This window comes from Hyperoodon ampullatus (assembly GCF_949752795.1).
Source record: "Hyperoodon ampullatus genome assembly, chromosome: 15".
Lineage (NCBI taxonomy): Eukaryota > Metazoa > Chordata > Mammalia > Artiodactyla > Ziphiidae > Hyperoodon > Hyperoodon ampullatus.
In genome coordinates, this window is record NC_136928.1 from 68,821,003 (window position 1) to 68,847,321 (window position 26,319).

General features: G+C 35.5%; 1 protein-coding gene across 2 annotated transcripts in view; it reads left to right on the forward strand.

The window, feature by feature from the left end:
• ASXL2 (ASXL transcriptional regulator 2) overlaps positions 1-26,319 on the forward strand; it is a gene marked incomplete at its 5' end in the record, with an annotated part of 122,091 nt that overhangs the window by 87,104 nt on the left and 8,668 nt on the right. Inside the window, 6 exons of one of the 2 annotated variants that reach the window (XM_079721236.1) lie at positions 5,494-5,609; positions 9,391-9,520; positions 10,323-10,466; positions 18,756-18,919; positions 23,328-23,424; positions 25,736-25,841. In XM_079721236.1, the coding sequence (XP_079577362.1) occupies positions 5,494-5,609; positions 9,391-9,520; positions 10,323-10,466; positions 18,756-18,919; positions 23,328-23,424; positions 25,736-25,841 (757 nt within the window). The remainder of the gene's footprint in view (positions 1-5,493; positions 5,610-9,390; positions 9,521-10,322; positions 10,467-18,755; positions 18,920-23,327; positions 23,425-25,735; positions 25,842-26,319) is intronic. The other variant, XM_079721237.1, reaches the window with a different exon arrangement.

A 26,319-nucleotide genomic window follows, 5' to 3' on the forward strand; every position in this document is an offset into this window, starting at 1 on the left:
CATTGTGGTTTTGATTTGCATATCTTTGATGATTAATCATGTTAAGCATCTTTCCATGTGCCTGTTGGCCAACTCTGTGTCTCCTTTCAGGGCTTTTAAATAGTAAGTGGAAGCAAGCCTACTTTGGGAAGAGTTACTGCCTTCTCTGAGTTGCTGACTGTAAATACAGCATTCAGGGACTTGCATTCTTGGCATACCCAGCAAGTACTTGTAGCAACACTTGAGGGCACGTGGTGGATTGCCTCTCCCAACATTGATATTGTATCCAGCAACATTTCTAAATTATTTTCTAATCTAATGGTTTATATATAGGTTTATTCTTAGGATTGTCCACATATACAAACATGTGATTTATGAGTCGTGGCAGTTTTATTTTTTTGCCATGTTATACTGGCTAGGGCTTCCAGTAAAGAGTGACATAGGAGTGGTAACGTCAATCATCCTTTTCATTCTCTATATTTATAAGGTAAAGTTTTGAATATTATGCCATTTTAAGAATGATGTTGACTACAGTAGGTTATTGTAGACACTCTTTATTAGATGAAGTTAGTTCCTTTCTATTTGTAGTCTAAGAGATTTTATAATGAACAGATGTTGAATTTTATCAGTTGCTTTTCCTTCATCTACTATTTCAGTAGATATATTTTTTTCCTTTATTCTGTTTATGTGGTAACTTATGTTGGAACTCTCATATATTGCTGGTAGGAGTATAAATCGGTACAACCACTTTGGAAAACTGTTTCTCAGTATATACTATAGTTGAACATGCATCAGAATCACCTGGAGAGCTTATTATGATGCAGATTCCTGGGCCCCACCTTCAGAGTTTCTGGTTCAGTAGATCTGGGCTGGGATCTAGTAATTTGCATTCTAACAGATTTTTAGATAGTGATGGTTTTGTTCTTGGTACAACACCTTAGAAACTGCTGGTTAAGACATTGTAGTAATAAGAGCAAAAGACTAGAAATTACCAAAATAAGAGTCCAGCTGAAGAAATTATGGTCCATCTGCCAGTGGAATCTTTTGCAGGTGTTAAAAGGAAGATCTCTTATGTTCTGTTCTCTTCTCTTCCCCAGGATATATTATATTGATTATATTTTAAAAATCAAGGGTATGGACAATTTCTAGTACATGTGTTTTTTTGCTTAAAGAAGTGAGTTAACATTAAAATACACACACACACAATGTTTTCACCAAAACAAAAATGCAAATAAAAAACAATGGAAGGATAAAAACTAATATAAATTATTTCCTTTAAGGGAAAGGAGGTAATAAAGTTTGTGTAGACAGGGGAGGGAGCTAGGCTTATATGAAAGTAACTTGTTTTATAGTTTTACATAATTAAACCAATTAAAATTTTAAAATGCACTTTCTAGAAATACCAGACAACTTAAAGCAAACTCAAGTATATGTCAAATTTGAACATAATGACATAGGTAAGTTACTGTAGGATATGTCTTAGATGTGGGAGACCAAACTCAGAAATCTTAAACTGCCTTCGGTAGTCTTCTTTTCAGTAATTATATTGATATGATTTCTTTGAAATTAAATCTATAATAGAAAACAAGTTAATAGTTACAGTAATGTTATTAGAAACCAGGATTATCTGGGAAGAAAAGCTATAGAAATATAAAATCAGAAAAGTTAAGTGACAATGCTGTAATCATAAATTCCGATTTGTTATCTTTTGCATGAATTTAAAAAAGTTTTTCCTTTGACAAAAATTCTTTTTTTTTGTCCCAGTAACTGAAAAGTTCTAGAACCAGTGGTAACTGAGTAGCATCAAGTGCAGTGTTTTAATACCATTTTCAATAAAAAGGTATCGGGTCTCCTTGGAGAAGGGAGTGCTCCAAGTCTGGGCAAAAAAATTATGCAAGATTTTTCTAGGACTCTTTCTGTGCCAGATAGCAAGGAAGTGGTTGGATACTGCTGGGACCATGTCCCAAAGATGGTTTACAACTTGAAGGAACTCCCACTACCCCAAAAGTGCACAGTTTGAGTGCCAAATTTTTAATAATTGCTAATGATGTAAACATTTCAAATATGTAAACATCTATGAGTTGATACTTAAAAAAATAAAATCAGTTTTAAGTGCTGTATTACTTTTCTGAGGCTGCTGTAACAGATTACCACAAACCAGGAGCCTTAAAACAACAGAAATTTATTTATTTTCTCACAGTTCTGGAGGCCAGAAGTCAGAAGTCAAGGTGTCAGCAGGGCTGTACTCCCTGCAGAGACTCTAAGGGAGAAGTCTGTTCTGTGTATTTTCTAGCTTCAGGTGGTTGCTGACATACTTTCCCTATGGCCACATCCTCCAGTCTCTGCCTCTGTCCACATGGCTTTCTCCTCTGTGCCTGTCTTGTGTCTAAGGTCACTTGTCATTTGATTTAAGGCCCAGTGGAATAATCCAGGATGATCTCCTTATCTCAAAATCCTTAATTAAATCTGCCAAGACTCCTTTTCCAAATAATGTAACATTTCCACGTTCTGGGGGTTGGGACATGGACATGACTTTTGGTGGCCACCACTTAGCTCACTACAAGTACTCACTCATTCTGAAACTATACAAAGTCCAAATCTTGGTTGTGCTCCTTACTAGCTGTGTCCTTTGTCAGGCTAATTAAATTTCCAGATAGGGAAAATTTAGATAATACCACCACAATATGCAGGTGTGTATATTTATTTATTTATAAATGTATATCCTTGAAATTTTTTTTTTTTTTTTGCATAGAAAAATGTCAGCAAGGATGCCATCCCAACTATATTATTTAGTTATCTCAGAGGATAGAATTGGAGGAGATTGGGTGGGGGTAGAAAGAGAAGTTGTACCCATCTTAGAGAGTAGTTACAAGAGTTCAATGAAATTCTGCTCAAATGAACCTAGCGCACCATTAGGCACATAGACAATGTTTAATTCATGGTTGCTCTAATAAAGTTACGTGTCTTGGAGACAATGTAGACACTAACAGGAATTAAAAGAGATGAGTTTCTCAACGTGTGTTTAAATCTTATTTGCTGTTCGTAGTTCTGAACCTTTAGTATTTAAAAGTTAGAGTAAAGTTTAAGTTTCATTAAAGTTATGAGACCAGTACTTGGCATTAAGTACTGGGAGGTATTCCTCATTGGTGGGTCCTGGAATTTTCTTGATTTATTTCAGTTGGCTTTGAGATATGTTTATGGATTCATTTGTTAGAAAGGGCTTTTGCCTTAAAGGGAAACATTCTAAACAGTTTGCCCTGGTAATTACAGATAGCTTTATTATCTCTTTTCCAGGCTACAAAGTAGAATTCTTATGTTCTTTAATGGGGTCATTTTGGCTTGATCGTTTGTTTTCTGTTTATTTTCAGACAGTTATTGGGACAGGTGAGGACATGAATAATCTCAGGTTTCTGCAAACCATTAAAAAGAAAATAAATATAGTTAAATATTAATAGTTTTTAGCTTTATTTTCATAATTTCCCTTTAAAAACATTGGTCAAATCAAAAAGACAGACAGTATCAAATATTGACAAGGATGTGAGGAAATTAGAACCCTCATACATTTCTGGTGGAATTGTAAAAAATGGTTCAGCCATCTTGGAAATCAGTTTAGCACTTCCTCAAAGAGTTTAAACATAGAGTTACTGAAAAAACCAGCAATTTCACTTTTAGGTATGAACCCAGGAGAATTGAAAACATATATCCAACACAAAATTCTGCAAACGAGTGTTCGTAATGGCAAAAAGTGGAAGCAACTCATATGGCCTTTTGAGCAACTCAAACGTCAAATCAGCTAATGAATAACAAAATGTGGCGTATGCATACAATAGAATATTATTTGATGATAAAAAGGAATAAAGTATTGATACATGCTCTAACAGAGGTGAATCTTTAAAACATGCTAAGTAAAAAAAGCCATTCACAAAACAGCACATACCGTATGATACCATTTATATGAAATGTCCAGAATAGGCAAGTGCATAGGGACAAAAAACAGATTGGTGATTACCTTGGACTAGGGGAGTGGGTTAGGGGAAAGAGGAGTGACAGCTAACCAGTACAGGGTTTTTTTAGTGGGTGATGAAAATTGATTGTGATGATGGTTACACAACTTTGCAAATATATTAAAAGCCATTGAATTGTACACTTTAGGTGAATTGTATGGCATATAAGTTATATCTCAGTGAAACTGTTACTTTAAAATATTGGTCAACATCTAAGTGCACTAAGGATATGGTTTCTTTTTGTTGCTTAACCATCTCAAGAATTATCCAGCTCCATTTTTTGTATTGTATATTACGGTGAATTTTTTTTTAACTCCACGCTTACTGTATGTCAGTTCTTTCCCATATATAACCTTATTATAAGGGTTGGGATACAAAGCTAAATCTAACTATGATAGGTCTTCTTCTTAAAATTGTCTACTGTTGTCCTCTTTAAATGTTGTCTACTGTGCATTCCTTTCTTAGGACATCTAAGAGTCCGTTGAAATGCCGTATTCCAAAACTTATATATTCCAGTGAACCATGTTTCTACATTCTTATGTCAGGTAGCTACCTGCCAGCATACTTCATATGGTATCTTGAGACTCGTTAGCCATACCATGAGATGCCATTTTGCTATCCAGGCCCTTTCAGTCCAGCTACTTTGAAAGAAGGCATTAGTAAACATGGATTCTTTGAGAGTCATCACTAGCAGTAGTGATTATTATTTTTATTATTAAGGGGTCTGAATCAGCAATTTCTTTTGTTATCTCGTATCATAAATAATACACTGTTGAACTTTATAGAACATAAAGATCTAATTGCTATTTATTATAAGAGGTATAGGCCCTTGAAGGGAAAACCCTCATTCACATAATACTAAGGTTTGGCTAAGCTCTGATGAGGTATAAAACAGCTGGTGATGAAGTAGAGAGTGGTTACATCCTGTGCAAACCTACACTGATTCCATCAGAGAAATCCTAAAGTACCCTTTCACATGGGTAGACCTAAAACTATTGATGTAAGAGATGAAGGAATATAAAAATTAAAGCTATGGTAGTGTTTGAGGTGGAATGGCCTTATTGCCTTCCATTTTAAAGATAGGGAAAACTGGAACCCATTCTATCAACCCAGGGCTCTTCCACAATATCATGTTGTTATTAGATTTACCTTAAGAACATAGATACTGTCCAACAGGCTCTAGCATCTTTTCTAAGTTTTATCTTAGTTGATGACTCATGGTTTATATTCTACTTCCTGCTTCTTCAGTCAATTCTATTGAAAAATTAAAGAATGAAAAGTAATGAATACTAACATCCATCCCTTCCCCGTCCTATCATCCTTCACTAGAGCTTTCTGAGGAAATAAACTGAAAAGGGAGGCTGTTTGCAGTAGAACTCCAAAAAGAAGATCCTTCCCAAAAGTGTTTGGTCACAGTTCTTAATACAGGTAGCAGCATATGATTGGGGAAGGAATGGTGCTTGATATCAACTCTAATAACAAAACTTTTCATTGTCATTTCCCCCCCTAGTATCGTCTAGACTGTCACAACCATCCTCTCCTCAGTCAGGCTGCCCATCACCCACCATTCCAGCAGGTAAAGTCATTTCTCCGTCACAGAAGCACAGCAAGAAGGCACTAAAGCAGGTAATCATGCTATTCTGTTTATCAGAATTATAATCTCCTACATTAAAAATGCATGATTCTGGCAGTCAGTGAAAATTTCTTGAAAGAACATTAGGGAGAAATTTTGTGTGGTTTCCCACTTTGTATTTAATAAATTATGCACCTCTGTGTTATAAGTTTATGGTAGATACTCTTTTTATCACATTTTAAAAGTTCCTGATTAGTTTCCAATTTGCTATGAGGGGTGTGTGTATGTGTGTGTGTGTTTAATTAAGAGTAGGTATTGAATTTTTCAGGTTGAGTTTCTTCAGAATTTATGAAGATGATCAGGTAGCCTTTCTCTTTAAGTGAACCAATATACAGAACTCCAGAGCTAGACTTTCTAATGTTAATGTATTGTGTAGCTCTCTGGAATAAACCCTATATGTTTGTTATATAATTTTTAATATGTTAATGGAATTTTCTTATTTAAGATTTTAGCTTCGATTTTGTTATTTTCTTGTACTATCCTTATACAGTTTTGGAATCAGGATTGTTCTTAGCATCTAAAATAAGTTGTATAGCCCTCTATTATTTTTCTGATTTTTGGAAAACATCATAGAAAGTATTTTTTTCCCTGAAAGTTCTGCAAATCTCACTTTTACAACTGTTTTCCTAGCATTTCAATTTCATCTACTACTACTGGTCTCTTGATTTTCAGATATTTGAGCCAATTTTGGAAATTTACTTTTCTTAGAAAATGCTCCATTTCACTTGATTTTTTTCAAATATTCATATAAAGTTGTACATAGTATTGTTTTTTATGTTTCTCTTTTGTTCATCATTGTTGTTCATTTGTGATGTATCTTCTTTTTTCTCAGTGTTACTTGCCAACTATTTTATTGGGCTTTTCAAAGAACTTGCTTTCTATTTTTTGAAATGCAAATTATCAGTAAATTTAAATTTGACTAATAATTAAGGACACAGACTAATTTTATCCTCAGATTAGTATATATAATACAGCTTAATTATAACATCAAGCACAAGCACTGTCAAGTATGTGGGAAAATGACTACTTGTAGTTTGCTGGTGGAATATAAATTCTTACAGCTACTTTGGAGAGAAATTTTATGTTTATTAAAATTTTAAATGCATATCCCCCATGACTAAGTAGTTAAATATTTGGGAACTTATCTTAGAAAAATGCATGTATTCATACATACTTATATACATAACACACACAGAAAAATGTTTGCATTAAAGTTTGTAATAGCAAAAACTTGCAAGTGGATATATATATATATATATATATATGAATTCCTTAATAAACAGCGGCATATCCATATGCTAGAAAATTATACAGGGTTAAAAGTTTACCTTGTAATTAAGTTTTTCTGTATGCATAGACATGGAAACACCATCACACCATAATGTTTAATCATTAAAATCAAGTTGTGTTACAACATTCATTAAAAACATACACATAGCCACATATATACCCAGAACAATAGTATATTTTTAATGGAAATATGAATCTGTATATACACACAAACACATACATATAATGTAAGTGTAAAAAAAGCTCAATAAGGAAAAATAAATTGATGACTGTGGTTATCTTTGAGGATTGGGGAACAAGACTGAGTGCTGGGCAAAAGAGAGTTTAGCTTTATGTTTGAATTAAATGGTAAAAATGTATTCATGTCATAACTGTTTAATTAAAATTTTAAGGGAGTTCTCTGGCAGTCCAGTGGTTAGGACTCAGCGCTTTCACTGCTGGGACCCAGGTTCAGTCCCTGGTCAGGGAACTAAGATCCCATAAGCTGCGCAGTGTGGCCCTATATAGATAGGTAGGTAGATAGATAGATAGATAGATAGATAGATACATAGATAGATAGATAGATAGATGGATGGATGAGATAAATTTTTTTAAATTAAGTAGGTCTTAAAGTGTTTAAACCAAAAGTGCTTTTATTAAAAGATGTCCAAAAATTTGATAAGGTTAATTACAATCTGCCTGGGTATCCTGCAGCACTTGTATTTTTACACATTCTTTGCAAGAGTTTAAGAAGTATGAGATGCACTTTGTTATAAAGCAGAAACTAACACACCATTGTAAAGCAATTATACTCCAATAAAGATGTTAATTTAAAAAAAAAGAAGTATGAGATGCCTCTTTTCCACAGAGAAGAGGCAAGTATTTTAGTGAAACTTGCTAGCTTATTCATGACATATATACTACTCCGTGTTATTCTCCTGTAATCTCAGGAGTCAAATACTGTATTTCTTTAAGGAATACCAGTATGAGAAATTATATAAATTAGATTGTTGGTATGTAAAGTAAGGCCTTGCCTCCAGTATATGTTTTTCATATTATTAGGTGAGAAAACTTATTTCAGTGTAAGTTATCCTTTACCCCAGTGAAGGTTTTTTTTGTTGTTTGCTTTTTAAATTTTAAACAGAATTAGAACAGGGTTTGTAAGCTACTGAGGGAGGGGAAAACCGAGTACAGTTCTTAAACAGAGAGGCTGCAAGTTATTTTGTTTTCATCATATATCTGAATTTACATGATCATAGCAGAAATAGATAAGATCAAGTGGTTCTATTAAATTTTGCATTAACTTAGAATGACCTAGGTACTGTGAATAGAAAGGAATGAATACTAATGGCTGCCACACAGGAAGCTTACAAACATTTTCTGTTCTGATTGCAAAGAATGAGAGACAAGCTGTAATCAGTGATCAGACAACACTGACATTATGCTTCTGCCTCACCTATTATAAATGTTGTAGGTGAATGTAAGCCAGATACCTGACTCTCTCAGTTTCTTTTCTCCACTGACAGCTTAGATCAAGGAGATCAAGTGTTGCCACTGTGCTTGCATGGCATAGCCAGGGGTATATGTGAATGTGAAAAGGAGAAAACCATATTGTGAAAAGGGAACGGGAGAAAAGTAGGCAGTTATTCCACACTTTTGTACATGATGGTCGTGAAGGTTAAAGCTTAAACTGGCATTTTAATGAGGTCGTAGATGTTTAACTTTTTCCTGAAATGTAGTCTTACTTTCTTAGTTTCTGTCTTTTTTTCTTTTTAAACCCTTGAGTTTAAAAATAGCCTTTATATATCTTTATGATTAAAATCTGGGAAGATATTTGTCTTTCTGTTCATTCTAAATAGTTTAGTATATTCTCTAAACTAAGAACGTCATAGAAATTACAATATTCTGAAATAACCAGAAGGAATCACACTGTTCTTAGAACCCATGTTTTCCAATCTTCCTTCCCTTCAGTTTACTGCATTGCTATAAATTGCTGAGATTTATTTGGTCATTGGGCCAAATCTTACTGCTCTTACCTGAGATCAAATTCAAGTAGTTATTTGCAACCTTTTGTTCAAATGCAGAACCTCTGAAACATACGTAAGCTAAATATTTACATTTCTACATAAAGTTGATGCAAATGGGACTCTTCTTGGTCCAGGGCTTAGAATTCTGTTCTCAGAATGATTGAAAACATCTAATTCTCTGCTACTACAAGTATGAGAAGTCCATGGCTTACTGGTGATTTTTAAGCTCTAAAAATGTTAATGAAAATTTCTCACATTTATTTAAAGGAGAACATTGGTAAAAAGAAAATATCCAAACTCTTAAGGATTATTTAAGCCTTGTGTTTAATTAGTTTAGTTTAGATTTTTGTTTACTTTGATGGATTTCAAAGAAATTGGATAATCAGCATACTCTTCTTCACCACTTAAAGTCATTTTTTTTTTGTGATTACTAAAAACTGATTTGTTTTGTTTCTTACAGTCAGTTTTCTCTTTATAGGCTCTAAAACAGCAACAGCAGAAGAAACAGCAGCAGCAGCAATGCAGGCCAAGCATGTCCATCTCCTCCAACCAGCACCTCTCTCTGAAGACTGTCAAAGCAGCCAGTGACTCTGTACCTGCCAAACCTGGTAGGCAGACTGAATGTCTTTTCAGTGAAAGTTTCTTTTTCCAGTATTTTTATATACCAAATTCATATACTATATCCTTTATTTTTAAATTACTGTATTATATTACTGCCAAATCATCAGTATAAATCCTTCTAAAGTAAAGGGGGAAATTTATGCAGAGTAATCATACAGTTGTTAAAAAATACATCATTGGGATTTGCATGTTAGAATAAGATCAATAACTAACTTCCAATATGTCTAAACTAATAATATTTGGAAGCCTCTAATTAGTCACTTTATAAAGCTGATGTTTCCAAGATGCTCACACTGAACTCTTCACTGGTTCTCTCCTTTAAAAATAAAAGGTTTTCCTAAGAATTCATGATACATTTGGGTTTCCATTGGACATATCCACAGGCCTTTGGACTTTTTGTTGTTGTTGCTTATTTTGTTTTAAATTTAAACTGGTCTAGATACAGGCTTTGTATTTTATAACACAATTTAGTTTGATGCCAGCTGATCATATGAGTTGGCCAGATTTAAACTGTCTTGCAGAACTTTGCATTTTTGTTAGGAAGGAAATTTACCACCAGAAGCAAATAATGTGCTGGGAGAAGGAAAGGGATTTTATTTTACTTTTTGACTCCTAATTCTCAGACTCAGAACACATTTGAAGGGTCACATTGCCTCATACATAACTCCTTTGGTTAGCATTGAATGATTTAATTGTTCATTTGATTGATTGTTTAGTTTCTGTTTATACCCTCAGGGTCATATTTTATATATTTTTTTAATATATTTTTATATATATATTTTCCCCTAGCGATATGGGAAGGAAAGCAATCTGACGGACAGTCAACCAGCCCTCAGAACTCAAACTCTAGCTTTTCTTCTTCAGTTAAAGTGGAAAATCCTTTGCTAGGCCTGGGAAAGAAGTCATTCCAGAGGTCTGACAGGCTTCACACAAGTAAGTTAATTTACAAAGACCTCAGTTCTCGCACCTTAAATTTTCAACTCTGTGTTTGAAGTACATCAACTGTTTGGCTTAATTGCTCCTTCCTGTTCACCTCTGAGCTCTTGACTGTTTTCATGTTCTTCCTATCCTGTCTATCAAACGTCATTCAGAATAAGATCTGTTATCAGCCATTTTGTGGTTTATTTCTCTTTCTGACAAGAGGTTTCTTTATCCAGCATTATTTACCTTTTATCTCTGTGTACAGAAGGGCTTATAATTAAACATGGCAAACTGAACCCCTTTTCCTGCTTCTTCTAAAATCCCACTATAAAATGAGAATATGGAAATACAAAAGATTAAACCCATTAGGGTGAAGAAAATAAGGAGACAACAGATGGACAGGAAATATCAACAGATTTTGAAAGATAAAAAAACTGGATGGAGTCTTTCACAGAGCTGAGGAGCAGATGCCAGTAGTCAGCAAGCCAGCTGAGCCTGTAGAGCACCAGAAAGGTTTATGCATTGGAGATGCCAATATCAAGGATCGAGGTATCTTTCTCATAGTAGAGGGAGATACCAATATCAAGGATCGAGGTATCCTTCTCATAGTAGAGAAAGATGAAGCATAGGGTTGAAAAGAAAAACCTTTGAAAGTTAATAAGAAGCAGTTTGATGCCTCAGCCTAGCAAGAGACAGGAGATTTATTTTGAGGTGAAATTAAACCATCTAGACTTGAAATTCAGAGACAGATAATGAGGCAATGTACCCGACTCAGGGAAATCAAGTAAAATACAAATACCAAATAGTGATCCTCCTGCTTGCTTGGTTTCCAGAATGTTAGTAGTGAGGCATATTTCTACCTCCATTACTCTGTTCCTCCTCCCCACCTATGCTTCAGCAAGAGATTGTGGGATTGGTACCTAAAGAAATTGAATAGCCTCAGAAAAAAAATCTGCAGGCAAATTTATAGATTCGCAACATCTTGATCATACTTCTGTGGAGCTCACCAGTCTACAAGATGCACCCAGGCACCTAAAATTTTCAGTCAGTCTTTTTAGTGCCTCTCTTTTACTTGTGATTACTAAGGATCACCTTTGAAGAAAATCTCTGTCATGATAGAATCTGAAAAACAGACTCAGAAGAAACAGACAGTTCAGGAAGGAGAAAACTTAATAAACAAATAACTTTAAAAACTGTAATATCCACAGAAAGAAAAGATGATAACTGCATCCATGAAAGAACAGAATACTATTTTAAAAATCAGAAAATAAAGAATACCAGGATATTAAATAACATGGAAGCAAAAATAAAAAATTTTAATAGAAATACTAAAAGAGGTGAAGGCATTTCCCAGAACATAGGTCAAAGGAGAGATTCAAAAGGAGAGAGAAGGTAAGAAAGTAGGAACACCAATCTAGGCTGTCCAATGTCTTAAATAGTAGGAGTATCAGAAAGGAAGAACAGAAATTGAAAGGAAGGTAAATGATAAGAGAAATAATATAAGAAAATTCTGTAGAATTGAAAGCCACAGATTCCAGACTAAAAGTACGTGATTCCTGTCAAGAAACATGAACATAAAGAAACCTGTTCCAAGACCATTCTTTTGAAATTTCAAAACATCGAGGATAATGAGAAGATTCTAAACAGAAAAAAGTAGTTCACATATAAAGATTCAAGAATTGGGATGGCAGACATCTCAACAGCAACATAGAAGCTAAACGATAGTGCAGCAATGCCAACAAAATTCTAAAGGAAAGTTATTTTACATTCATTTATATAAAACAGACCCTTCCAAACTATTAAGTGTGAGAATAGAATTAATATTTTCAGACAAGTTCTTTGTAAAAATCTGGTTTGAATCTAGGTGGGATTGTAAATTGGTACATTTTTCTTAGAGACAGTATCTCCCTTAAACTGAATATGCCCTTTGAGCATCAGTCGCACTGCCACAGATTAAAAATATTCATTTATTGGGACTTCCTGGTGCTCCAGTGGTTAAGACTCCATGCTTCCAAGGCAGGGGGCACAGGTTCGATTCCTGGTCAGGGAACTAAGATCGCACATGGTGTGTGGCGTGGCCAAAAATTAAAAAAATAAAAATATTCATTTAGTCAACAAATACTTATAGAAGGTATACTAATATACCAAGCACAGGTTTAGGGCCCAAGAGATGTGGTGATAAACAGAACAAAGTTTCTTCCTTATAGAGCCAATATTCTACTTAAATTCAGTTAAAGTCACAATTTTAGTGTCTTCATTCAATTGCAGTTGAAACGTGGAGTTACAAAATTAAGAAAGTATGGGCCAAGAATTTCTGACTTTCATAACACAACTAGGAAAATTTAACTAAAAAAAGAAGGCATGGTATATTTAAGTTTGACCTAATGGCCAAGAAATAAATGAAAATTCATCTTCTTTCATGCAAATAGGGTTGTATGAAAAATAAATTAATGCATGTCAATGTTTAAAATAGTGCCTGACACTTAGGAAGCCCTATATAAATGTGTTTACTGCTGCTGTCATTGATCATTGTTGTTATAATTACTACTAATATTTCAAATTTATGGAGACCTGCAATTTTGGAATACTGAACTTTATAAGTGTACTGTAGTTATTCAACACAGAATTCTGTGTTGATTGGATCAAGCTTGTTTATCTGAAAAATAGTTCAGCCTTTTTCCCCCCTTGTTTTTTGGGCTGCTTTTGGTATGGCTTGATTTATTAATAATTGAGAGAGATGTGTTGAAATCTCCTATCCTAATGGTGGCTTTGTTCAGTTCTCCCTGATGTTCTATCAGTTTTCATTTCACGTATTTTGAAGCTACCTTATATTAGATATTTTCAAGTTTAAAATGTTCCTGGTGGATTGAACCCCCCTTTTTTTTTTACCTTGTCAATCACTGATTAAGTGTTTTGCTTAAAGTGTCTTTCGTTTGATATTACTAGAGGTGCACCGGTTTTCCTATGGTTAGTTTTTGCCTGTTACATTTTTACGTTGTTCATTTCTATGTCCTTGTACTTTAGGTATATCTCTTTACACAGCATATAGCTAGCTGAATTTTCTTTATTTTCAATTCAATATGTAAATCTTTTTTCTTTGGTGAATTTTATCCATTTATATTTATTATGATTGTTAATCTATTTGGACTTGTTTCTACAATCTTATTTTTTTCTTGATCTTTGTCCTGATTTTTTTGTTTGTTTCTCTTTTTTTTAATGAATAACAGATTTTTTTTTGGCTTGCCTCAAACTTTTTTTTTTTTAAATTTTTATTGGAGGGATTTCCCTGGTGGTCCAGTGGTTAAGAATCTGCCCTTCCCCTGCAGGGGGCTCAGATTCCATTCCTGGTTGGGGAACTAAGACCCCACATGCTGCTCAGTGCAGCCAAAATAAATAAATAGATAATTTAAAAAATTTTTTTGTTGGAGTATAGTTGATTTACAACTTTGTGTTAGTTTCAGGTATACAGCAAAGTGATTCAGTTATACATATACATACATTCATTCTTTTTTAGATTTTCTCATATAGGTTATCACAGAATATTGGGTAGAGTTCCCGGTGGTATACAGTAGGTCCTTGTTGGTTATCTGTCTTATATAGTAGTGTGCATGTGTTCATCCCAAGCTCCTAATTTATCCCTCCCCGCCACATTTCCCCTTTGGTAACCATAAGTTTGTTTTCTATATCTATAAGTCTGCTTCTGTTTTGTAAATAAGTTCATTTGTATTTCTTTTTAATTATATTCCACATATAAGTGATATATAATATTTGTCTTTGTGTTTCTGACTTACTTCACTTAGTATGATAATCTCTAGGTCCGTCCATGTTGCTGCAAATTGCATTATTTCATTCTTTTTTATGGCTGAGTAATATTTCATTGTATATATGTATGACATCTTCTTTATCCATTCCTCTGTTGATGGACATTTAGGTTGCTTCCATGTCTTGGCTGTTGTAAATAGCGCTGCAATGAACATTAAGGTGCATGTGTCCCTTCGGGTTGTGATTTTTTTCCCCAGATATATGCCCAGGAGTGCAATTGCTGGGTCATATGGTAGTTTTTAAGTTTTTTAAGGAGCCTCCATACTGTTCTCCATGGTAGTTGTACCAATTTATATTCCCACCAATGGTATAGAAGGGTTCCATTTTCTCCACACACTCTCCAGTATTTATTGTTTGTAGACTTTGATGATGGCCATTCTGCCTGGTGTGAGGTGATACCTCATTGTAGTTTTGATTTGCATTTCTCTGATAATTAGTGATGTTGAGCATCTTTTCATGTGTTTTTTGGCCATCTGTATGTCTTCTTTGGAGAACTGTCTATTTAGATCTTGTGCCCATTTTTTGATTGAGTTGTTTGTTTTTTTGACATAGAGCTGCATGAGCTGTTTGTATATTTTGGAGATTAATTCCTTGAGAATTCCTTGAGACTGTCTTTTCTCCATTGTATATGCTTGCCTCCTTTGTCATAGATTAGTTGACCATAGGTGCATGGATTTATCTCTGGACTTTCTGTCCTGTTCCATTAATCTATATTTGTTTTTGTGCCAGTACCATGCAATTTTGATTACAGTAGCTTTGTAGTATAGTCTGAAGTCAGGGAGCCTGATTCCTCCAGCTCCGTTTTTCTTTCTCAAGATTGCTTTGGCTATTCTGAGTCTTCTGTGTTTCCATACAAATTGTAAAGATTTTTTTTCTAATTCTGTGAAAAATGCCATTGGTAATTTGATAGGTACTGCATTGAATCTGTAGATTGTTTTGGGTAGTATAGTCATTTTGACAGTATTGATTCTTCTAATCCAGAAACATAGTATATCTCTCCATCTGTTTGTGTCATCTTTGAATTCTTTCCTCAGCATTTTATAGTTTTCTGAGTACAGGTCTTTTGCCTCCTAAGGTAGATTTATTCCTGGGTATTTTATTCTTTTTGATGCAGTGGTAAATGGAATTGTTGCCTTAATTTCTCTTTCTGATCTTTTGTTGTTAGTCTATAGGAATGCAAGAGATTTCTGTGTATTAATTTTGTATCCTGCAACTTTACCAAATTCATTGGTGAGCTCCAGTAGTTTTCTGGTAGCCTTTAGGATTTTTGTGTATAGTATCGTGTCATCTGCAAACAGTGATAGTTTTACTTCCTCTTTTCCAATACAGATTCCTTTTATTTCTTTTTCTTCTCTGATTGCCGTGGCTAGAACTTTCAAAACTATGTTGCATAAAAGTGGCGAGAGTGGACAGCTGTATCTTGTTCCTGATCTTAGAGGAAGTTCAGTTTTTCACAATTGAGAATGATGTTAGCTGTGGGTTTGTCATATATGGCCTTTATTATGTTGAGGTAGGTTCCCTCTATGCCCACCTCCTGGAGAGTTTTTATCATAAGTGGGTGTTGAATTTTGTCAAAAGATTTTCTGCATCTACTGATGATAATATGGTTTTTATTCTTTAGTTTGTTAATGTGGTATATCACATTGATTGATTTGCATATATCGAAGAATCCTTGCATCCCTGGGATAAATCCCACTTGATCATGGTATATGATCATGGTATATTGTTGGATTTGGTTTGCTAGTATTTTTATATGTTGTCCATTTTAATTCCTTCATAGTTTTTTTCTCTCTGCTGAGTTTCATATACATTCTATTTCTGTTCTATTAGTTTTAGGTGTGCAACATGATGATTTATATATGTATATAGTGCGAAATGATTACCACTGTAAGTAAACATTCATCACCTCACGCAGTTACATTTTTTTTACCTTGTGACAAAAACTTTTAAGATTTATTCTTTTAGCAAAAAAGTGGCCATCTTGATTTTCTTCCAGAACTATGGAAGTACTTTATAACAATTTAGCACTGATCTTTTTCTATTTGGACTTAAATAATATTATTATCTGACGTTTCGCTTCTTTGTTTTTTTTTTTTTTTTTTTTTTTCGGTACACGGGCCTCTCACTGCTGTGGCCTCTCCCGTTGCAGAGCACAGGCTCCAGACGCACAGCCTCAGCGGCCACGGCTCACAGGCCCAGCCACTACGTGGCATGTGGGATCTTCCCGGACCGGGGCACAAACCCGTGTCCCCTGCATCGGCAGGCAGACTCTCAACCACTGTGCCACCAGGGAAGCCCCGCTTCTTTGTTTTTAATCTCACAGATCAGGCACTACAATGCTATTGTTTTATGCAGGCATGTCTATCTTTCTCCATTGTATTCCAGCCCATCCATCTGCAGTGATTTTCCTTCCTGTAGTACAGGTTTTTGAGAACTTTATTTAGAGCATGTCTCTTGGTAGAAAATGCCCTCAATTTTTGTTATTTCTATAAATATCTTTGTTTTATGTTCATTCTTGAAGGAGAGTTTAGTATACATATCATTATAGATTGATGGTTATTTTCTCTCACCATTTTATAGTTAACCCATTTGTTGCAGATTCCTTCGTTGTTAAAATGCTTGGCATTATTCTGTTCCTTTTTAGGAAATCTTTCCCTTCCTTATGGATGCTTCCAAGCTATTTCTTGTTCTTTGATGAGCAGTTTTACTAAGCATGGATTTCTTTTCATCCTGCTTTGAATATGTTTTGCTTCTAGATCTTTAGGTTTGTGGTTTTCATCAGTTCTGGTAAATGTATTGCTGCGAATTATTCAAATATTTCCTTTTCCCATTCTCTTAATTTCTTCTTTCTGGGTCTCCAGTCAAGCACATATATTAGACCTTCTCATTCTGTCATTCATGTTTCTGCTAAAGCTCTCAAAATGTTTTATCTGTCTTTTCTATATTCTGGATAAATTATTTGGCTATAATTCCCTCCTGTTTAATCCACTCATGGTATCTGATTTCAACAATTTTTAAAATTTAGTTTTTCAAAGTCTTTTTGTTCATTCCTGATTATTTTAGCCCCATCTTTACAATTACATTCTTTACTTCTTTAATTATTTTATACATAGCTATTCTGTATTCTATGTATGTGACAATTTCTGTGATAGCAGTACTTCTAGGTCTAAATCTTTTATTTCTGGTTACTGCTTATTTTCTGTCATACTGGCATACCTCCTGGTTTGTCAGGGTAATCTTTGTTAGGCAGTGCTGGATTTTAATTTGTAGGAATCCTATGGGCCTAAGTTAAGGGGAATACTTTCCTATCAAGGGAGATGACTTTTGTTTCTGCCAGGAGCCAGAGGTTACCCACATCCAGGACTGTGTAACTTTATGCAAGTATTCCTAATTGTAGAATTTATGGATCCTAGATTCCCATGAACCTTAAAATTTTGCTGTGTATTGTTAAATTTTCTTCTAATAAGATTATACTGATTTCAGCCCCACCAGCATTATTTGAAAGTGGTTTTTGCTTTTTCCGTGAATAGTCCCATCACTATATTGCAATATTTGCCATTTGATAGACAAAACATGTTCATTAGTTTAACTGACATTTCTTTAAATATTAATACCTTAGCAGCTATTTATGGTTAGCCAACTATGAATTGCATGTTCATTCCTTTTGCTCATTTTTCTCTTGGTGATATTTATCTTTTTCATGTTGATTTATAGATGCACATTTAATATCAAGAATAGTAACCTTCTGGGACTTCCCTGGCGGTCCAGTGGTTAAGACTCTGCCCTTCCTTTGCAGGGGGCATGTGTTCGATCCCTGGTTGGGGAACTAAGATCCTGCATGCTGTGTAGTGCAGCCAGAAAAAAAAAAAAAAAAAAACAGTAACCTTTTGTCATGGCTTGCAAATATTTTTCCAAGTTAGTCTTTTTGGTGCAAAAGTTTTAAACTGTGTATTCAAATCCATCAGTGTTTTGAAAGACTGAAACCTTCCTATTGTGAACAGATTTTCTGTTGACTGCTAAGCTATTCAATCATAACATTTTTAGCTAATGCAAATAAAATTGATGAAAATAATTATCACGGGAAGGGAAAAAGAGCCTCAGTATGATTTATATATATATTTGAATTTTTCCATTTTTTAGTCATTCTGTGTATGTGTTATTTATTATAAACTTCCCTAGTTCCATCTGAGAAATGATCGAGTCTCAAACATACAATGTATTTTTAGTATGGGAAAAGATGTACTTTTACAGACTTTATTCCATTTTTGCAGGGAAGATAACTTATATTCTTTTACCCTTTATGAACGAACAAAACTTGGCTTTGTTTATTTCTGAGAACCTGAAGTGTTACCTTCTTCACAGTGTGATATTTGAAAGTACTTACAACCGTGGTTTTTTTGCACTGCAGAGGAAGGTATAGATTAGATAGAAACAGGAATGTGAAGGAGGCCCAAGTGATTCTTTTCCACATTTTTATAGGGCAAATGAAGAGGACTAAATGTGCTGAAATTGATGTTGAGACACCAGACTCCATTCTGGTTAATACAAACCTACGAGCACTAATCAACAAACACACCTTTTCAGTCCTTCCTGGAGATTGCCAACAGCGACTGCTTCTACTACTTCCAGAGGTGGATCGACAGGTGCGTCCTTTCAGACATATCAGCAGTTTTATAACCCATCTGGGGCTTCCTTCAATCATCACCTTTAGAACTCCTTAAGACTTTTTAAATGGCTTTTGTGTGTACCTGTAAAGAAGTGATATCAAAGGTGTTAAACAAGAAATAATATTTCTTAATAAGTTGGCCCTGTAAGGCTCATAAAGGAAAAGAACCCTCTTATCAGAAATATCAAGATTATGGAATAAAATTTGTCTAGCTATCATATTAGGATGTAGACATCCGCAGAATATAGTTCAGGAGGAAGAATTGTCTTTTAAGGCATTACACTGGGGTTTTTTAATGGATTTTTGATGGGATTAAGAATGTTAATTATTTTTCCTTATTTTGTTAAATTTTTCTAAAACAAACATTTATTGCTCCAGTAATAAGTTTTGAAATCCAATATAAGTTATATTCCTTAATAAAACAAAACAGTACCCAGAAGAAATGCCAAAGGTTTGGAAGAGTCTAGGCAGGGACCAGAGAGATTTAGGTTGGTCAGGAATAAGGCAAAAGTCTAAGACGTAGGCTTTCATCAAGGAAGGAGTGACTAGCAAGTCACTCCCCCTTTTGATCTTCTGTTTCCTCCTCTGCAAAAGGATCATTATGATTTTGTGAGGTTTGTTCAATTCTGAGATTTTTTTTTTTTTCTTTTTTTATTAGTTTCTGCTTTATAACAAAGTGAATCAGTCATACATATACATCTGTTCCCACATCCCCTCCCTCATGCATCTCCCTCCCTCCCACCCTTCCCATCCCACCCCTCCAGGCGGTCACAAAGCACCGAGCTGATCTTGAGATTTTTTTTTTAATTAATGATTATTTAGAAGTACCTGACTATATTCGAAGTAATCTGTTAGGCACTCCACTTTTTTCTAATTATTATAAAAACATTATGAGAGAGAGTTGTTTCCCCTGGTTTACAGTAAGAAAACTAGATATATTCCCTAGTCTATAGAAAAGTCAAAACTAAATCTTTCTCATTCTGAAAATCATTCTTCTACTAGACTGTATTGATATCAATTTCATATTGCTATGAATCAGCACCTGTGAAAGGTCAGATTCTATTTCTGGGGAGTTCAGATAAGTCAGGTATACTACCAGCAGTAGGGACAAAGAAGTAAAACTGATCCTTCCCAGCTGCTGCTCTCCCTACCTTAACACTCCTTGGAGAAATTATAGCTTTGGGGATGCCCAGTTCTTGGTTAGAACAAGTTAGGAGACTGAAGTTTTGGCAGAGTTTTTAGAGAGCTTCTCTTCTTGCTAGAGATTGCTCTCATCTTTTTTAAAGACTAAAATTTTAGGTTGGGACTAATAACACAAGACCTAACAGAGGATATATCTATAGAATTCTAGTGTGGGTTCCTCAGAACTGTCTTTTGACTAATGGCCCTTATCCTGTCTTAGAAGGAGAATTGCCACATGTAATTTCAGAATTAAAAGGGACCTTAAAACTTACCTAACTTCCCATTCCTGTGGGGGTTTTTTTTGCGATATGCGGGCCTCTCACTGTTGTGGCCTCTCCCGTTGTGAAGCACAGGCTCCGGACGCGCAGGCTCAGCGGCCATGGCGTGCAGACCCAGCCGCTCCACGGCATGTGGGATCCTCCCAGACCGGGGCATGAACCCGTGTCCCCTGCATCGACAGGCAGACTCTCAACCACTGCACCACCAGGGAAGCCCCCTGTGGGGTATTTTTAATAAGAGGCTACTTGCCTGTCTTTTTCAGTTACTGTGGTGGGAGGACATAGTAATCTGAGAATATGGAGTATGGGGTTTATTAGTGAAATTATTAGTGAATTTATTAATGAAATTCTGCTTCATTGTCAGATGAAATTTGGAGTTTATCAAAAATTCTGGTTATTACTAGCATGAAACATTGGAAACCATCTTTTAGTGTATGGAATACTCAACAATGAACAGTCGAAAAACATTATTTAGACCAGAGAAAGGAATAAGGGAGGGGCATGGATTAAAACATCTCTCTTCACATATGTTTGAAGGCCAATCTTTGGAAGAGGTAAACTTCTTCGTTTCTCCAGGAAGCAAATTTGGGGTTAAAATAACATTTTTTGTTTGTTTGTTTGTTTTTGTTGTTTTTGTTTTTTTTAAATTAATTTATTTATTTATGGCTGTGTTGGGTCTTCGTTCCTGTGCGAGGGCTTTCTCTAGTTGTGGCAAGCAGGGGCCACTCTTCATCGCGGTGCGCAGGCCTCTCACTATTGCGGCCTCTCTTGTTGCGGAGCACAGGCTCCAGACGCGCAGGCTCAGTAGTTGTGGCGCACGGGCCTAGTTGCTCTGCGGCATGTGGGATCTTCCCAGACCAGGGCTCGAACCCGTGTCCCCTGCACTGGCAGGCAGATTCTCAACCACTGTGCCACCAGGGAAGCCCATAAAATAACATTTTTTTAAACAGTTGGAGGTATTAAATTGTAGAATGGATTGACTTGTTTTGGAAAAACTTGCACAGCACTGGAATATTCAGGGAGATGTTGGATGACCTGTCCTCATAGGGAAGCCTGTTACTCCTTTGCCAGATCTATAGAGTACAAATCAGCAGCCAGCAAACTGTAGCCCACAGGCCAATTTCAGCCCACTGCCTGTTTTTGTAAATAAAGTTTTATTGGCATTCAGCCACTCCCATTAGTTTCTGTATACTATCTATAGCTACTTCTGCCACAGTGTCAGGAGTTGAGTTGTTGCAACAGAGAGTATATGGCCTATTCGTAGTCTGTCTCTTAACAGGAAGTTTCCAATTTCTGCTCTAGGGCCAGGGGAAAGTAATATTGGCCCAGATAGATTTAGAAAATAAAATGAGTTGAGTTCCTTGATCCCTAGGATGTCCAAATAGTTACCTAAATTTTCTTCAAAAAATTGTTTATGACTTTAAGCTTAAATTTAGTCTTTTAATCCATCTAGAATATTTTTTATATTGTTCTGAAATTGTGGCTCAGCGTATTTTCTACCGACTAGATGGCCAATTGTTCCAGCAGTACATATTTATATAACCATCTTTTTCTCTCAGTTTGAAATACCATCTTTGTTATATATTCTATTCATTTACAGGCAGCTTATATTTATAGGCACTCTCTCCTCTTTCACTCATTTCTTTGTTCACTCTAATGCTAGTAATAATTGTTTTGATTGCAGTGGCTTTGTGTGGTATGCTTAATAATTGGAAAGGCAATTCCCCCCTCTCAGTTTTTCATATTAATTTTTTTTTCCATGTGAATTTTAAGATCATTTTATTAATGAAAAATCTGCATAGATATTCTGGTAGAAATCTAGATATTAACTTTGAGCAGAATGACAGTTAATAAAATTTCTAATGCAGAGAAGAATCTTAAAACCTTTTGGCAAGACATCACAAATCAAGTCAGTGAACAGATAGATTGGAGGAAATATCTTTAAAGTACGTGGAAGTTTTACTATATATAACATGCAAAGGATTCTCACAAGATAGTTAAAAATAAGCATCCTCATAGAGTAATGAGCAAATAATAGGAATTGGCATTTCACTAGATGGCAAATCTAAATATTCAATAAACATGCAAAAAGATACACAAAACTCTAGTAGTCAGGATGAAGGAAATTTTAATCATTTCAAACTCATTAATAGGCAAAAATTAAATAGCATGTTAATATCTCTTGTTTACAAGATAAGGAGTATGCTTGTGTATTTCTAGTAGAAATGTGAATTATTTTATTAGCCTTTCTGGAAAATAATCTAATAGTCTTTTAGTTACACACACACACACACACACACACACACACAAATATTTCTTTGCTTTCAGAGCCTATCCCATAGAAAAAAGCACTAGTATATTCATCTTTACTGGAATGCTTATTGCAGCTTTGTTGATTATGGGAAAGCACTGGAAACAAAATATATGTTTATGATCAGGAAATTGGTAAATGTATTGAGGGACATTCATACAGTGAAACAATCTACAGCTATTACAAAGGAGCTAAAACTATGCTAGTTGACTTGGAGAGACTTCCACTTGTATTGTGTGAGGAAAGTAAGTTTCAGAGTAGTGTATGTAACTTGGTCACAGTTTTGTAAAACAAATAATGGGCCTCTCAGAAAAAACCTCTTATATATGTATTTGTTTGCAGATGATTCTTTGAGTATAATTAACCAGTGGGGAATGGAATTGAAAGGAGAGGAAGAAGGGAGGAGAGGTAAACAGGAAAGAAGTTTTTTAGAAAAAAAATAATATTACACTATAAAATAGAAGTGTCCATAATAAGCAGCATGGTATGATATAGTCATGTTTCTGTAAAATTTGACTTACACACATTCTTTTCTAAAAGGACAGGAATGTCAAATTCCACATGATACAATTGGCTTTCTTTCTAAGCTTTCTGTGGCTTATTCTTTGACCCAGGTTGGTCCAGATGGTCTGATGAAGTTAAATGGATCAGCCCTTAATAATGAGTTCTTCACTTCAGCAGCCCAAGGCTGGAAGGAAAGACTTTCAGAAGGTAAGTGTTCAACTTTATGTGTCTCCTAGGATGTGTATGCACTTGGAGGGCATATTTGCACCTCTGAGCCTCAGTGGGTATTTGCCCAGTTTTGGAAAGCAAAGGATAGAACATTTCATAAGGTAGAACTAGCTATTCTATGTGAAACACATTGCTAGACTTTTATTTAGAGCATGTAACCAGGTTTGGCTCCAGAAGGAGTTCAGCAGCATGTTTCTTTAAGGGTTTAAAGTCACCTGGTAAACTAAAAAAAATATAGACTTTTAGGCCCTATTCCTAAAGATTCTGTTTCATTAATTCTAGCTTAATGCCTAGGAATTGAAATTTTAATAAGCAGAATATAGAATTAGAGTTATTTTATGGTGCTGTAAATCATGGTTTGGTAAGCAGTGAGATGACTTCTTTCTTGCTGCCCAATCTCAATGAAACTAACAGTAAAAAGAATCTAAAAAACTAAGAACTTTTTAGAAAACTGCTTTGAGAAATGTTTCACGTACTATAAAATTCACCCATTTGCAGCATACAGTTCAGTAGCAGCCAGAGCATTTTAATAAATACAGGTTATGATCAAGAATTGCTAACTGTGGTTACTACTTTGCCATGTTTCTAATTCTGATCTAACAGATTTATAGAGGGTATATTGTAAGGCATAAAAAAGTGATTGATTGCGTTTGCGTAGCATATAGTATCGGTCACTATTAGCAGTTCTTAACCCTGACTGCTCATTATAATCACTTGTGGTACTTTTTTAAAATACAGACATCCGGGCCCCTAAAACAATGATTTTGTTTTGCCTATGCTTCAGTGGGTTTTTTTAATATCTGTACTTTTCACTATAGTTGTTGACTTTTCCCTTCCTGTTTTTCTTTTTAGGGCAAATTCTGTGTAGAAGGGATCTCTTACTGATTACTTTCAACCTTTCTCTTCCTTAAAGATTTCCTTGAGCAGAGACCCCCTTTTTCTGAAAGAGTCAAAATCACATGAGCACTTTAAAACATACCTGTTACCAGTACTTTCTTTTAGAATAATTTGGATTTATGTTCCCTACTCCCCAACTTTTAAAAGTAAATATTATCAACAGTGATACCTTGATTATTATGTTACTTTTTTTTTGCATATGAGCAGTCACTGCTATACCTATAGTCATGCGATCATATTTCGTGAGCAGCAAAAACTTTGAACACTGTATACATGTGAACAGAACTCAATACTATTTATTCCTCATTCTATCAAGCACAGTAGACACAAGCAAAGAGCAGAAATTCAGAAGTTCTGGGTTGGATTCTGACAGCCAGATCCCTCTTCTCCCACTCACATGCCTAGGACTGTGATATCCACTATCCTCTCACACTTTTCCTTTCCCTCTTCTTACCCCCAGGAGGTCTTAAACTTCAAATCTACCATTTCCACTTCTTATTCTCTAATGTCCTGGGTATTAGAGAATAAAAAAACAGCCTATCTGAGTCACAGGTTTGAAGATGGCCTACCAAGCACATTCGTTGTTCTCTACTGATGGAGTGGGAAGAATTGAGGTGTGGTTGGTAGTTTTGAAAATAAATGGCATATTCAGAGCAGCTGGGTCTTTGGCATATTGAGTGTCTTGTTGCTAGGGCACTAGACCCGTACAGTTTCTGGAACAATTAGAAAACTGACAACTCCAAAATAACTCCCACTTTTTTTGTTTTTTGCCACACCGTGCGGCTTGTGGGATGTTAGTTCCCCAACCAGGGATTGAACCTGGGCCCACGGCAGTGAAAGCACAGAGTCCTAACCACTGAGCAACCAGGGAATTCCTACTCCCTACCTTTTTACTGGAACCTCAAATGTCTTTAAGCAGGGCCATAACTGTTCATTATGCAGTTAGAGCTAACAGGCCTAAAACACAGGTTGCCTTGGAGAAACAGACTTTTTAATAATAAAGTGTCCAGTGGCATTATTTACTGAAAGCCTATGACCAGATGACTATTTTTCCAGTGGAAAAGAAATGACAGACTCAAGGTTTGTAAGAAATCTAGAGGGACTATGATATTTGAAGCAGAGGTGAGGGTTGCTACAAGGAAGGCCCAGAGATGTGGCCAGTTAACTTCAGCTGCGCACTGGCAACTCCATGGAGTGGCGTGCAAGGGTTTTTATTTCAACTGACGGCTCCTAGATAGTTCCCCTTACAGTGAGGAATTTTGGGGAATTTTTGTTACTTTCATGTGATAGTATTCTGACTCCTGCATGAGTCTGTCATGATTTACAAATAGTTGAAAGTAGCAAATAGCATATTTCTATTGAATATCTTTTTCTTCCCCCTTGGTACATACAGGTGAGTTTACACCTGAGATGCAAGTGAGAATTCGACAAGAGATTGAGAAGGAGAAAAAAGTAGAGCCTTGGAAAGAACAATTCTTTGAAAGCTACTATGGTCAGAGGTAAATATCAAGACAAGTTCTGTAAACCAGTGTTAATTCCTATACATACGTCATGTGGTGCTTCATCTTATTACCTTTCCAGAAAATCTAGTCTGCAGTTTCCTTCATTTTTTTTCACTAGTTCTTTTTTACCAAGAAAAATATTTTTTTCTTACGAAACTTAGGTACACAGAGTTGGATTACTCATAATCCTTGACTCTTTCTTTTTTTTTTTTTTTAATATTTATTTATTTATTTGGCCGTGTCGGGTCTTAGTTGTGGTGCGTGGGTTCTTCGTTGTGGTGTGCAGGCTCTTCCTTGTGGCATGCAGGCTCTTCCTTGTGGCGTGCAGGCTTCTCTCTAGTTGCGGCGTGCGGGTTTTTCTCTCTCTAGTTGTGGAGCACGGGCTTGAGGGCGCATGGGCTCCAGAGCACGCGGGCTCTCTCGTTGAGACACTCAAGCTCATTAGTTTCAGCGCACGGGCTTAGTTGCCCTGCAG